Source organism: Tiliqua scincoides, chromosome 2 (assembly GCF_035046505.1).
Source record: "Tiliqua scincoides isolate rTilSci1 chromosome 2, rTilSci1.hap2, whole genome shotgun sequence".
Classification (NCBI taxonomy): Eukaryota; Metazoa; Chordata; class Lepidosauria; order Squamata; family Scincidae; genus Tiliqua; species Tiliqua scincoides.
Window position 1 is genome coordinate 134,152,842 of NC_089822.1, and position 13,751 is coordinate 134,166,592.

The 13,751-nt window shown below is 43.5% G+C and overlaps 1 protein-coding gene across 3 annotated transcripts in view; it reads right to left on the minus strand.

Moving 5' to 3' along the window:
* Window positions 1-12,453, minus strand: part of STAT2 (signal transducer and activator of transcription 2) — a 46,585-nt gene extending 34,132 nt beyond the window's left edge. For 2 of the 3 annotated variants that reach the window (XM_066615873.1, XM_066615871.1), the window contains exons 1-3: window positions 12,429-12,453; window positions 3,962-4,132; window positions 2,829-2,988 (exon numbers count right to left, since the gene is read on the minus strand). In XM_066615873.1, the coding sequence (XP_066471970.1) occupies window positions 2,829-2,988; window positions 3,962-4,092 (291 nt within the window). In that variant the 5' untranslated portion in view covers window positions 4,093-4,132; window positions 12,429-12,453. Of the gene's footprint in view, window positions 1-2,828; window positions 2,989-3,961; window positions 4,133-12,255; window positions 12,397-12,428 lie in introns of those variants that run through there. The other variant, XM_066615872.1, reaches the window with a different exon arrangement.
* Between the last annotated feature and the right edge of the window lie 1,298 nt (window positions 12,454-13,751).

Consider the following 13,751-nt stretch of genomic DNA (forward strand, 5'->3'; position numbering starts at 1 on the left):
TCTCTCTACACCCAAGTATCAGAACAAGTGTATCAACCATTACTAGTCATGGAGCTATATGCTACCTCCTGGTTCAGACGCAGTATGCTCCTGAATTTCAGTTGCAGGGAAGCAACAGCCAAAGAGAACCACTTATATTCAAGCCCTGCTTGTGGGTTTCCCTAAGGGAAACAAGGTTGGAATGTATCAGCCTCTTGTCCAGTCCAGCAGGGCTCACTGTATGCAGGTATGTATCTCTCTCTGCTGATAGAGAGCAATGCTTTAGGCCAGTGTTTCACAACCAGTGGTACTTGTACCATCAATGGTACTTGAGGTGGTGTCCGGTGGTACTTGCAGGACCCCCAGAGCCCAGCCACCTGGCAGCGCGACCAGTAATGCAATGTGACAAGCAGAGCAAGAGGCTCAGCTTGGTGGACAGAGCTCCAAATTACACTTTTCAGGTGCTCAAAAAAGCCCTTCTGTCTGCCCTGAGCCTCTTACTGGTGTTTGTTGTGTTACACCTGGCCTCCCAATTTGGAAGCAACTGGTGATGACATCATCTGGTGGTACTTCCAATAGGTGGATCATGCAAAGTGGTACAGCAGGGGACAAATGTTGGGAAACACTGCTTTAGGCATTTGAAGAAATGGACTTTAGCCCAGCAGTTCCCAATCTTTTCCATGGCATCTGATGCAATGCACCTGGCGATGCCTGTGAAGGTCCCAGAGGTTTCTTCCAAGTCGCACCAGGCCAGCAACCCACTCTATTGGCCTCTGCAGGTCTCAGAACAACCTGCAGAAGCCTCCAGAAGCGACATCCGGTTTTTGAAGGCAACCTCTGGTTTTTGGAGGCAAACTGGAAGTTTGTTGTTTCCAAAGGCTTCTGCAGGTATTTCTGAGGCCTGCAGAGGCCAACAGAGTGGGTTGCTGGTCCAGCAGAAGCCAGAAGAGGACTCCAAGGCCTCCCAATGAGGCCACTGCATCATCCCTCCCTTTCGGAATGGCTCTGATTTGGAGCCAAACATAAGCAAAGGAGAGTGGGAGGGACCCCACTACACATCACATATGGGTTTGCAACCTTCACTCTGGGAAACCCTGCTGTAGTGCACTCAAGGCTATGCCACAAATTATCTGTTCACTTTTAGGGTAACACAAGAGTCTTTTTTGTTTCAGATACCTTTAATAAGCTTATTTATTGTTTGATAGTTTTACAGGCTATAAACTCCCTATGGACCACTGAACAATTCTTACATGCAAGCACAATAATGAAAATAAAGCTCACTCTTAAAAGTAATATAGACCTTCTATATGCTGCCACATTAAACATACCTAAAAAGATAAAAAAAATCCTTGTAAATTTAAAACATACCTTGAAAATATGAAAGACAGCTGCAGTAACAACCCTGACTCATTATATAGAAAAGAATGCCAACTAGAAAATTATAGAAAGCTGGACCATTTTCAGTTTTTGAATGAAAAATTTAGTGACAACTTCCAGCTTTACGCTTCATTTGCTCTATTGGAAAAATACTTTGCTTGTATTTTTACCCCTTTGAAATTCACTTTCTTAAAAAAAAAATTAAGAGGAATGAATATTTAATGCAATTGAATCAAGAGTTCTGGCACCTCTTCCATTAACAATGACTTTTTCATGACATTGCACTCCTTGCAAATTTGGTTTGTTATCAGAAGCTAAAAATGGGTAACCTCACAATTTTGAAAATCAGTTACAGCGGGCCCTGGTATTGATGGGGGATTGGATCCAGTACCTCCCCCTGCGGATACTGAAATCCACGGATGCTAGAGCCCCGAGGGGAGGGCAGTGCTGCAATCACTTGTTGGGAGGTCATGCCAGGCCCTCCAGAAGTCGCACTGGGCCAGCAGCCCACTCCATTGGCCTCATCTCCTCAGAAGGCTTCCAGGACATAACTGGAAGTGACTGCTTCCCTGATTCAAAGCACCCCTCCTCCCTGAGGGCCACAAATGATTTGCAATATGAACATGAATCTCTTACATTTAAAGGCTGCAACCTTCAAGCGGTAAGCCATTAATGCTTTAGGGCACAATCATAATCAATTTTCCATTGCTGGTACAATTGTGCCACTGGGAAATGGGCTGCATCCTGTGGTGGTGGGGTAGTCACTGAAGCCTTTTAAAGGTATGGAACATGTGTTCCCTTAACATGGGGCTGCATTGTGGCTACACCGGAGCTGGAAAGTTGGATAGGATTGGGCCCTTAGTTGGCCATTTGGTGGAAACCAATCATAATTTGGGAGAGAAAATTTTAATTGGTGGGACTACAAGTTCTTACATTGCTTTTGGTTCTGGTTTATTTTACATAACTCCTGCTAACTGGTTAAGAGGCACTTTTTCAAGTGGGTACTCCTCTTTTATTTAGCAAGGGGAGAGTACCTGGTCCACCTCACCCCAGCAGTGTCTTTTCTAGTGGCTGTCTGCTGGTGTTGCATCTTTTTAGACTGTGAGCCCTTTTGGGACAGGGAGCCATTACTTATTTGAATTTTTTCTGTAAACCGCTTTGTGAACTTTTTGTTGAAAATTGGTATATAAATACTGTTAATAATAAAAATAATTTTTGTAAAAAATAGATAAAAGGGATAAACATGAAAGACACCCCTCGCACACGAGTGTCTGCTTTTGTTTATTAATTGTATATCATCTTACACTTCATGCCTTTAGCAATATGCAAATATATTTAAATTTAATGGAATTAATAGATAAAGAGGAAAGTGACTATTCTGTTAAGCTCTTTAAATCAGAGAACAGCTCTAGTATTCTACCCAATACATCACACTACTAATTAACTCCCCACTACATCACTCTATCCTCTACCTTCAAGGTGAATTTGGAGCGACGAAGGTTGTGTTTGAGCACTATGTTACAATTGTTCTCTTCGCCCAATACAAGGCGTCCCATCTCATCATCCAACAGATTCAACATTTCACAGAAAAGACAGCAGGCTTGCAACGAATCCGATTGTGCTGCTTGGCTCCTAAAATACACGTGAAGAAGCAGCAGGTGAGGTATTCACACAAAACACAAAGGCAGGGACATAGGCAGACAAGGAGATCTCACTCAAGTAGAAAAAATGTTCAAGTAAGTTAGAAAATGCAATATGGAGCAAACAGCTTTTGATCAGGACTCAGTTTGCTGGGCCATGAACTGAGTATATATGAGGCTCTATACTGGTAGATGCCAGTTCAAACTTATAAACTAGTCACACACAGTGTTTTAGGCTTTGTTCTCAAACCTCTAATCATTTTGTTTGGTGGAACATTTCATTACTGGACCTTCTATATCTTTGAGAACTTCTGGTGAGGTCTTTTTGCAGGTACTGCCCTTATAAGAGCCAGTAGAGCTCATTGACAGGATTTTATCAGAGGTGGCAAACTGCTGTGGCACACTCTTCCAAGAGACCTGACCATTTCTAAATATCCCTGCCTAGCAGATTTTATACTCTTTGGTCAGATTCATAGCCATGGAAAAGAAACTAGTGGGCCCAACTGGAGAATGGAACCAAACCCTGCAATACTCAGTAGGGTCCCTGCAACTACACCAAAAACAGCAAAACAAAATCAGACAAACACATATAATTCAGCTTTAAATAAGCTCTATGCCCCTTTGAACCTCTTAAGCCAGCAGCTACAGGAAGAACCATGTAGCCTCCCCCTCTGATCACCTTGTTATACCAGGTCTCAAATCTTGGTGGAATCAGGTGAATGATGAATGACCTAGGTTCCTCCCTCTGCCTGCCACAGGCTCCGGGTTTTTAAGCCAAATTTTTCCAGGCACTTGCTTTGCCGCTTCAGTTCAACTCCACCTGCGCATATCCTGATACTCAGACCACCACCCCCTCTTTTTTGCTGCGTGCTTCCGTTGTGGAACCCTGAGTAGAAATCCTAGGATGAAATATCCCGAACAGAGGAAGAGAGTTTCCTCTCTTGAAAGCAACAGCATGGCATTACCAGTTCTGTTCTTCAATCCAGTAGGACAGGTACTGTCGCACCTCCATGGGTAGGCAATCATTGGCATATAGATCATGCACCTGGTCTAGATAGACTCGCTCCAGCATCTGAATCTGCTGCCACTGGGCCATGCTGGAGGCCGTTACAGAGCTCTCCCCACCGCTGGTGGTCCTGAGGAAGCAAGTCAGAACATCAAGGGAGGGAATGGAATCCTTCTGCCAGAAACAAAGGGATCAAAACAATGTTATAAAACAATCTGGCTATATGGAGAAGAGAACATATTATCCTTAACACCTTTCCAGCCATACTCTTCATCAAGGGAATTTCAACAAGCTAAAAAGAGTTCAAAATATAACCACTTGTGCTGTCACTTAAAATAAGCCCCTCCACATACATTATCCATTATTCCCAGCTCATTTACACAAACATCCCCCCCCCCAAAAGTACATATCCACCAGTATTTGTACAGGCATCCCCTGGTATTCATGGATCCAGTTATCCATGATTCCCTGCATTCCCCTCCGCACCCATTGCCCTTGTTTACCTTGTCTACACTCGAGCGAAGCAATTGGTATCTTGCTTTTACAGGATGCTATAAGCAGAAAACATGGACAATAGGGCAGGCAGCCTGCATACTAGAGCAACGTTTGCTGAGTCATCCCCTCTAGCATGCAGGCTGCCTGCCTGATCGCTTGCTATACACTTTCTGCTTACAGGGTCCTGTAAAAAGCAAGTTATCCATTGCTTTGCATGAGTGTAGATGAGCATGGGGGTGCAAGGGCCTGTGGAGATAGGGTTCACTTTTATTTGCAGTTTTCTGTATCGGGGGGGGGGAATACATCCCACAGGGATAAGGGGGGGATACAAGAATCCTGCATGCAAAGACAAAACCATACACAACAACATTTTGAACAACTTTCTAACAGAAAAGATTAGCAGTTCAATTCCAATAAAAGACTAATCTGATGCACATTTACACAGAAGTAAGTTCCACCAAATTCAATGTCAGTTAATCCCAAGTACAACTAACACTGGGGTAGGGGGGAAATAAGGAGCCAGGACGGCCTGCCTCAAGAATTTGCCAGTGCCAACTTCTGCTAACAGGGCAAAGAGGCATTTTTTTAGTGGTACTCCTCCTATACTTAGCAGCAGGGGAAGCAACTCCCCCTCTTCACAAGTCATAGTATCTTGTCTGTCTAGCAGCTGTTTGTGGATGTTCTGCATCTTTTGTTTTGCAACATAAGCCACCTTGTGAACTTCTTCAGTTGAAAAGCAGTATCCAAATATTCTGAACAATAAAAATTCCTCATTCCAGACAGTGCATCAGTTGGATGAGGGGGTAGAAACCAGGTTCTACACACTTCCCCCCTAAATGTATAGAACTATGTGTAATAGGGAACTATGGTCATGCAGGAATGGGGGTGGGTGGGTTCCAGAGGAGCGCATGAGAAAAAAGATACAGATAAAGGGAAATGAGCAGCTATGGGGCATAGGGTGAAAATTTTGCCAACTGCATGTACAAAAGATAGGGCCTTTCAGGCAGTGGCCCTACTTCTGTAGAACTTCCTTTCCAAAGAGATTAGTCAAGCCTCCATATTGGTGATTTTTAAGAAGAAGTTAAACATTTTTATTTGGCATGGCCTTCCCAACTCTGCACAGTTTGTATTTGTTTTAATGCTGCTGTTCTAGTGATGATGATAGTAAAATCCCAGACAGGGTACTGGATCCCCTGAACAAAACTTTAGTATCTTGCAATGTCTCATGGGAAGAATGGTTTGCGTTAGCAAGAAGTACTAGCCTTCTCTTTATTTCAGAAGATGGGACAGGGGTGCCCTGATGTTCTGAGAATTTAGTCTTACATGGTCCTTTGAAGCTGAAATTCCTTCGGCTGAAAACAGCCAGTGCCAATCGTACTGAGTTTTGCATCACCTCAACCTTTTTTTGACTGAATAATTGTGCAACTGGAGAATTGTAAACCCCAGGCCAGGGTGAGCTTAACGCATTTCTGCCCAGCCCACAGGTATACAAATTTGAACCCTGTTGCGTGTATGCAACCTTGGGCAGAAACAGCTAAACTCAATGTCTGATAAGAACTAGACATAATTGGAATGTCTCTGTTAACCAAGCAACACTTCCCATCTCCACAGATGGTGAATAATATATTCCTGATACCATTATCTCTAATCCAAGGAGTAGGCCAAATAAGAATTATGTGCCCCTTGTTAATGAAGTGTTAACTGCAGGCCCTCATTCAGATCTACTGTAGGCTTTGACTCCCCACCACCATAATCTGCAAAACTCATTCAAAAGAGAACTATCACCACCCTTTCCCAAGAGTGCAAGAATGCGATTGGAAACATAGGCCAAAATGTAATCGGTAGGAAGGAGACCGTATCAAGCAACTCCTTTCTCTCACGCTTCGAGCAAAATTATTCTCTAGTTTCATGAACAGGTGGCACCCACACCTATGTGCCACTTTGATTTTTCCATCCTTCTTCCCCCCCCCCCCCCGTTAAGTGCTACCTCTATCAGGCCCCCTTGTTTTCCCTGGGAGACGTTTCATCTATATTTTAACAGTCAATATTCTTTGATTCTTTGATTCTTTCCTGTACAATTTTTATCAGTTTTTCTCTTCTAGCTAACTTTAGTAATCATGGTGACCAGCACAAATGACAACTGCCTACTGTCAACAGCTTTATAACAGTATATTGTTTATTTTTTTTAGTGTATCCACTTTTATATTTTGTATCATTAGAAGTGTGTGTTTCCAGTGAGTAAGATTACAGCCTAATCCTATCCTTAGTATAGTATACAGCCTATACTAATAAATAAGTCTTACTGAAGTCAATGGGCTTATTTCTGAAATAACACTGTTTTCAAACACCCCCAGATATACTGCAGACACTTGCCTATAAGTCACTCACAAATAAGTCAAGAGCAGGGTTTGAGCCAAAAATCATGGAATTTTCTATGATCCTTGGATAAGTTAGGAGGGGGTCTGACTATAGTCTTGTCTGATTTTACCCAAGACTAGATCCTGAAAATAACCCACCAGTAATTGCTACCTAAAAACTGTACAGTCTAATTTATTAAAAAAACGTAGTAAAAGATTGTAAGATACATTTTTATTCATTAACTTGTTAAATTCTGGTCTTCACAACTTTTTTGTAAACACTATCAGAGTAAGCGCACTGTAAACAACATACCAGTAGCACCGTTAATCAGATCCTTCTTTAAGTTGCTTGGTGTGTTAAGCCAGAGGCTCTACATATAACATACAACTTATAACACATAACTGGGAGTGTGCAATCCAATGCACAGCAGAGACACAAGCAACAAGGAATGACTGTGACCAAGTGCAGATGCACATAGTTGCAATCCAATTTACTAAGAATTTACTCATTGCTTTCCATGGGTGTTTTTCTTAAGTAATGGTTCACTGAATTGCAGCCCTAGATTTTGTTTCAGATGGAAATGAGAATGACGTCCATACTAGTTATATGTCCTCCTGTTTTAAAAACCAGACCCCCAAACTTGGGGTGTGTGAAACTCTTTGAAAATGACTTGCCAGGAATGTTCTGAGGCAGCTGCAAAAAGAAAAAAAGAAGGCGTTTTACTTTCTTCTCCATACAGGAAGTGAGATGAAGGCGCTTATGGGAGTTGTGAGGAGATTTTATGAGGAGTAAGTGCTGCACTTCCATAGCAGCAACCCTCATACAGACCACAATTCCTATAAGTGCCTTCACTTCTCCTCCTGTTTGGAAAAGAAGCTAAAATCACTGAATACTGTAAATACTAGTAAGTAAAATCACTCCTTTTCTCCATCCCGTGTCCTGCTGCTCAACCCAGTCCCACCCTCACCTCACCAGACAGCTGCTAAGCTTCCCAGAAGCTCCCACTTTATTCACTGCATTGACCAGTGTATAAGTCAACCCAGGTTTTCAGGGTCAATTTTAGGCATGAATTTTTCAACTTGTACACAAGTATACATGGTGATTGCTTCCACTCGTATTAATTTTTCTCAATAGACTCTGGAACTAAGTGAGCTCTGAGTCACTTTCTATTCCTCTTTTTTCCTTCCTGCCTCCTTTTCATGTTGGGGGAAGGAGCTGTTTGACTGGCCAGGGGGTCAGATGGAGCCATTGAACGCAAGCAGCAAAGGCTGAGCCTAGCACCTCTGACAGTCTACATTGTCCTACAGCTTTTAAACAAGGACTATCTCAACAACAGGCTCAAAGAGATCTGGATGGAAGAGAAAACCAAACCAGAAATGTCAGGCAAGAGCTGAAGCCACACAACCTCTCCTGCTTCTTTAGTTGTATGTTGGAAGACAGTCTCTCTGTGAACCAAGCAGGGAAAAGAAAAAAATAATTGCTTGATGGAAAGAAGCCCTGTGTGTAACGTAGCCAGAAGACAGATGTAAATGGAGAAGCAGCAGTTTGCGAGAGAAAGACTGTACAAGGTGCTAGAAGCATGTATTGATTCGTTGTCAGCACAGTGTGACTCCTTCCCCACAATTTGGGCTGCAAGCCTATAAGTAAATACAGGTCCAGCCTATTTATACACAGATTTTTTATACACAGATTTGACTCAACACGAATGCCACTGCAAATGAGAAGGAATGTGCTGATCCCTGGAGAAGGAGAAAATGCACCCCTTTAAAATCAGTTTTAAAAACTGAATAGTCCTTTTTAAATCACCAGAGCAAAGAAACTTTGTTTTTTAAATTGATTTGCTAATGAGGCTCAACCTGTACTTTCCTGGGAGTAAGCCCCATTGAACACAGTGTGACTTCTGAATAGAAATGGATAAGGCTGTATCATCAAATGCATTGTACAGAGAGGCACCTCTGCCTACTTGGGGGAAAAAGGTGCAACAACACTAACAATAAAACTGCCTGTGGACAACTGGAGAAGCCCTTCTGTATGTTCCACCACCATCCAAGGTGTAATTGGAGAAAACAAGGGAAAGCGTATGCACCACAGCAGCATTCCAATTATGGAATTCCCTACCCTATGAGTTCTGTTTAGCATCCCCTCTTTTGGCCTTCTGCTTTCTTTGTCTGAGCAGGTACTTGGCCTACCTGTTTGCTTTTTAGTCCTCAATGCTGCTGTATTTTCTGCTGTATCTTGACTTTGTGTTTTTTTTAATTCTAATTTTATGATATTGCTTATGATTCTTTAACTGCATTTTTATATTACATTATGTACCTTAAAACCATTGGTTTTTACTAAACCCATCTTGAGCAACTGGTTTTGGCTGGAAAGGCAGGTTATAAGTTTTGCAAATAAATCTATAGGACAATGTACCTGTTAGCACCATTAATTCTGTCTTTTGGCTTCCTTCTACCAGCTAATATTTTGTTGATAGGTTGATGTTAATAATGTTGATAGGTTGTCTGAATTTTTCTACAGTCCTTAGCACCCGATTTTAAACCCTTCTTCAACCATCACTTTTGTTTCAAGTTATGTGCAGTTAGTAAAGAAAGACAGGAAGAGAGAGGCAGAGATCAGGCATATGAAGAGTTCTTTCAAAAAGTAAGTTTTATTGACAGAGAACCATCTCATTGGTTGCAAAAAAATAAAAAAAATAAATAGCAACCATAAGTGTGTGATGGACGGCACAAGTTATTTCTCAAGTATGGGAAGTTACCAAAGTTACTGACTGGGTAAACAACAATAGCAAAAAGAACCATGCCACCAAAGGGTACACAATTTGAATATTTTTAATAGCGTACAGAGATTAATCTTCAGCAGCAGCGACCAAAAGACAAGTTGGCTAACTAAAGCAAGAACAGTAATTAGTTCTATTTCTGTGCTGCAAAAAGTTACAAGTGCAGTTGGTCTGGCCCCATGGGTGGCAATGGGAAGAGAACCCTTCTGTATGGGTTAATGTGCAAACTGTTACACTTCGAAATGTTATTTATTTAAAATGGTTATTCTGTATTCCAAGGAAGCTTGCAATGAAACAATTAAATTGGACAACCCAAATTAATAAACACAAAATTAAACACAGCTGTCCGCAGAAACAAGGCACACTCCACGAGGACAGACAAAGAAACACATTTCCACCAAGCGCCCAAATTCTACACAAGTAAGCAAACAGCCCTGGGCAGCACCTTCCAAAGTTGGGAAACCATCCCCAAGAAGGTCCAAATCCCTCCTAAGGTAATGAGAATCTCTCCAGATGAGCTAAACAAATAAGTTTGTACGGGAGCAAGTGGCTCTGGAGGTGTATAGAGCTTTACTGATCAGTGCTTTGATTCTGTGCCCAGAACTAAATAGGAAAGCAATGCCGTCATTTTAAAACTTACAAGATCAATTGTGCCAGCCTGCAGCCTAGCTACTGTTTTTTGAACCAACTGAAGTTTCCGTAGAGATTTCAAAAGACATACTCCATATACAGTACCTTGCAATCTTATTTGGACATTACCAGAGCAGGAATAACAAAGGTATACTAACTCAATTTTGAAAGAAAATTGTCTCTGGATCTTCTGTATAGAAGTTTTAGACTTGTACCAACCATTCATTTCTTAACAGTAAACAGTGCAAGTCCAGAAAGTTGGCCTGGAATTGAAACCAATAAATATTTTCTGGGTAGGCTCTCATTGTAGCCCAGAAGCTTGATGTACCCCCTGCATGTTTGCAGTAAGGTTGTCATCTAGTCACTTTATTCCTGGCACCCACTTCTCTTTACTGGGTCAGATTAACAAGGAAGTGATTGCACTGCCTGAGCCATGAAACAAACTTGCAGAAATGACCAGGATAAGATCACAAACAGCTTGAAAGCATAGCAAAGTTTTCAACCCCTTTCATCTCAAGGTACACTGACAAGGTGCTAAAATGTTCAGGGCACACCATCAGTTTTTGGGGTTTTTTTTTACAATCAACAAGGCACACCACACTGCTGATGGGGGGCTCACATCCCCCAATGGCCCTACTAATGAAAGACCCTCTCCTAAAATGCTGCAGACAATTTGTGGCACACCAATATGCCATGGCACACTGTTTGAAAATCAATGCGTCAGTCTAACAAGGAAGCGAATACACTGCCTGATCCAAGAAAGAGCAAACTTGCTGAAACTAGACCAGGGTAAGATCACAAACAGCCTGAATGCAGCCCAAACAGGGTGACAGCCTGTTTACACTCCTCTTTATACAGGCACACTTAGGGCCCAATCTTATCCAATATTCCAGCACCAACACTACTGTGCCAATGAGATGTGCATTCTGTGGTAGGGGGGCAATCACAGAGGCCTCCTCAAAGTAAGGTAACATTTGTATCCTTATCTCAGGACTGCACTGCAACTTCAACTGCACTGGAAAGTTGGATAGGATTGGGCCCTCATGCTCCTGTTAAACCCACAAGAGACTGGGTCAACTCTGAAAGGCACATGGCCAATTTCGTTAAAGCCAAACTGCTCCTAACCTGATAAGCAGCTAGATGGTTGCCCTTGAAGGACAGTCCAAAGACGCAATTTTTTTTTTTAAGTTCAAAATACCCTATGCAAAGAATGGGAAGATCCTATTTTATGGAAGACCAATTCACACAGTGGGATCCAGTAACACAGCCACATGCTTACAGAGCCCCTCCCCCCACAGGATGCCTCCTAGACTTGTTATGCAACTGCTGTCTTATGAGGATTCTACAATTATGCAAGACTAACACCAATAAACTATTAGGATTATAACAAACAGGAAACCACTGAGTCCTGCACCCACTTTCACTGGATGCTGCCCCATCCAGAGTTTCAACCCCTTCCCACTCCTATGGCATTGATCACCCACCTACCTAATACTAGGTTGCTCAGCATCGCAGGGCATCACTCTGCACAGAGTTCCATCTCCCAGGCTGCTGTCAAACCCCCTGAACTTGCTCTAGGGCTGACCACCCAGACACGCCCTCCCTCCTCCATAAGAAGAGCCCCACTGGATCAGGCTAAAGGTCCATTCTAGTCCAGCTTCCTGCATCTCACAGTGGCCCATGAGATGTCTCAGGGAGCACAAAAGACAACAGGAGACCTACATCCTGGTGTCCTCCCTTGCACCTGGCACCTGAGGCAGCCTACTTGTAAAATCAGGAGGTTGCACATACAAATCTCGGCTTGCAACCTGTGATGAACTTTTCCTCCAGAAATCTGTCCAATCCCCTTTTAAAGGCATCCAGGCCAGATGCCATCGCCACGTCCTGTGGCAAGGGGTTCCACAGACAACAAGAGACCTGCACCCTGGTACCCTCCCTTGCACCTGGCATGCTGAGGAAGCCCACTTCTAAAATCAGGAGGGTGCACAAACCCATCATGGCTTGCAACCGGCGATGGACTTCTCCTTCAGAAATGTGTCTAGTCCCGCTTTTAAAGGCACCCAGGCCAGATGCCATCGCCACGTCCTGTGGCAAGGAGTTCCACAGACTAACTACTCTGCGCGACGCTACACCCCAGCCTGACGCGCGCTGCAGATGGTCCTACCAAGTCAAGGCTGCAGCTGGCGAGACCCCCTCGCGAAGCTCTACCTCCAGCGGGGCTGAATTCGAAGCTCGCCAACCAGCCCCGCCCACCAGACTGAGCGAACGCCTCGGTTACAAGAGTGCCATAGGATAGCTCCGCCCACCTTTTCCTTGATTGGCCGAAGGGGCTCTGAGACCGCTCCAGCAACGGGGGGAGAAGAGCCAACTTTCGAGGAGAGAAGATTTCGATTTCCTGGGAATGACGTCAGTGGTGGAGGCGGGGTCTCACTGGCCTTCCAGTGGACGAAGCGAAATGTGATTGGCGGCTGAGTGCGCGAGCGTTCTAATCTGTTTACTTGGGTTTGGCACAGAGGCGTTGCGGCTTCGGGCTGCTTTCTTGCAGCTGAACGCTCCAGGGGCAGAAAAATATCACTTTTAAATTATTTCCCCCCCCCTCCTTTATTTGTGAATAGAAATAACCACAGAAGCCGAAGGGGGGGGAAATAAAATAGCTACAAGACCCTTTCACTGGTGTTGGATCTGTGACGGCCCCTGCACACGTGCATGTTGTCACTTGATGTTGCAATCATCGCGTGTTGCACGTGCGTGCACCACCAGCTAGTTTTTACTCCTTGTAGTAAGTGCTCCAGGGATAGCATGTTAATAAGATTAACGGAAGTGGGAGGAGAGAACAGGAATCCACGGAAATGACCCTCAAAAGGCCGAAAGCAGATTTTCTTTCCAGTTCATAGCATTTGAAAAAATGCAACACAAAAGCGCAGAAGAACGTTTGGCTTCTCTGCACTCTGTCTGGGCAATTTGTTAATGCAAATCTATCTACCTACCTACCTACCCATCTATCTGTCTATCTGTGACTGCAATCCTAACCACACTTTCTTCAAAGCAAGCACTTATGACCCCTCTTTCTCCCTCCCACTAGCTCACTTGCCTGCCCTCCCCCCTTTTCCTCCAGAAGGGTGACAAATTTTGGAGTTGTTGGACGGCAGGGAGGCCCCGGTTACATCTGCCAAAGGCAGATAAATGAACACGTCTATGTTTTTTCCCTTCTTTGCTTATGCCTGCTTCTGAAAAGAAAGTCCTTAGACCTTGTCCACAGCACTTGAATGTACTTCTCTTGCAGGGCCATGTCCTGTCTGGACAATCCAGAGCAGGTTGCTTGATGTGTCTCAGCAAGCAATTGTGAGGTTACTCTGAAATAAACCCCTATCCTCCAACTCCCGCTTTAAAATTCTGGCAAGAATTGTTCATCACAGTAACTTTTTAAAGAAAAAAATACCGTTAATTTCCTATGTTTATATATTTGCATAACCGTGCCCCCACCCAC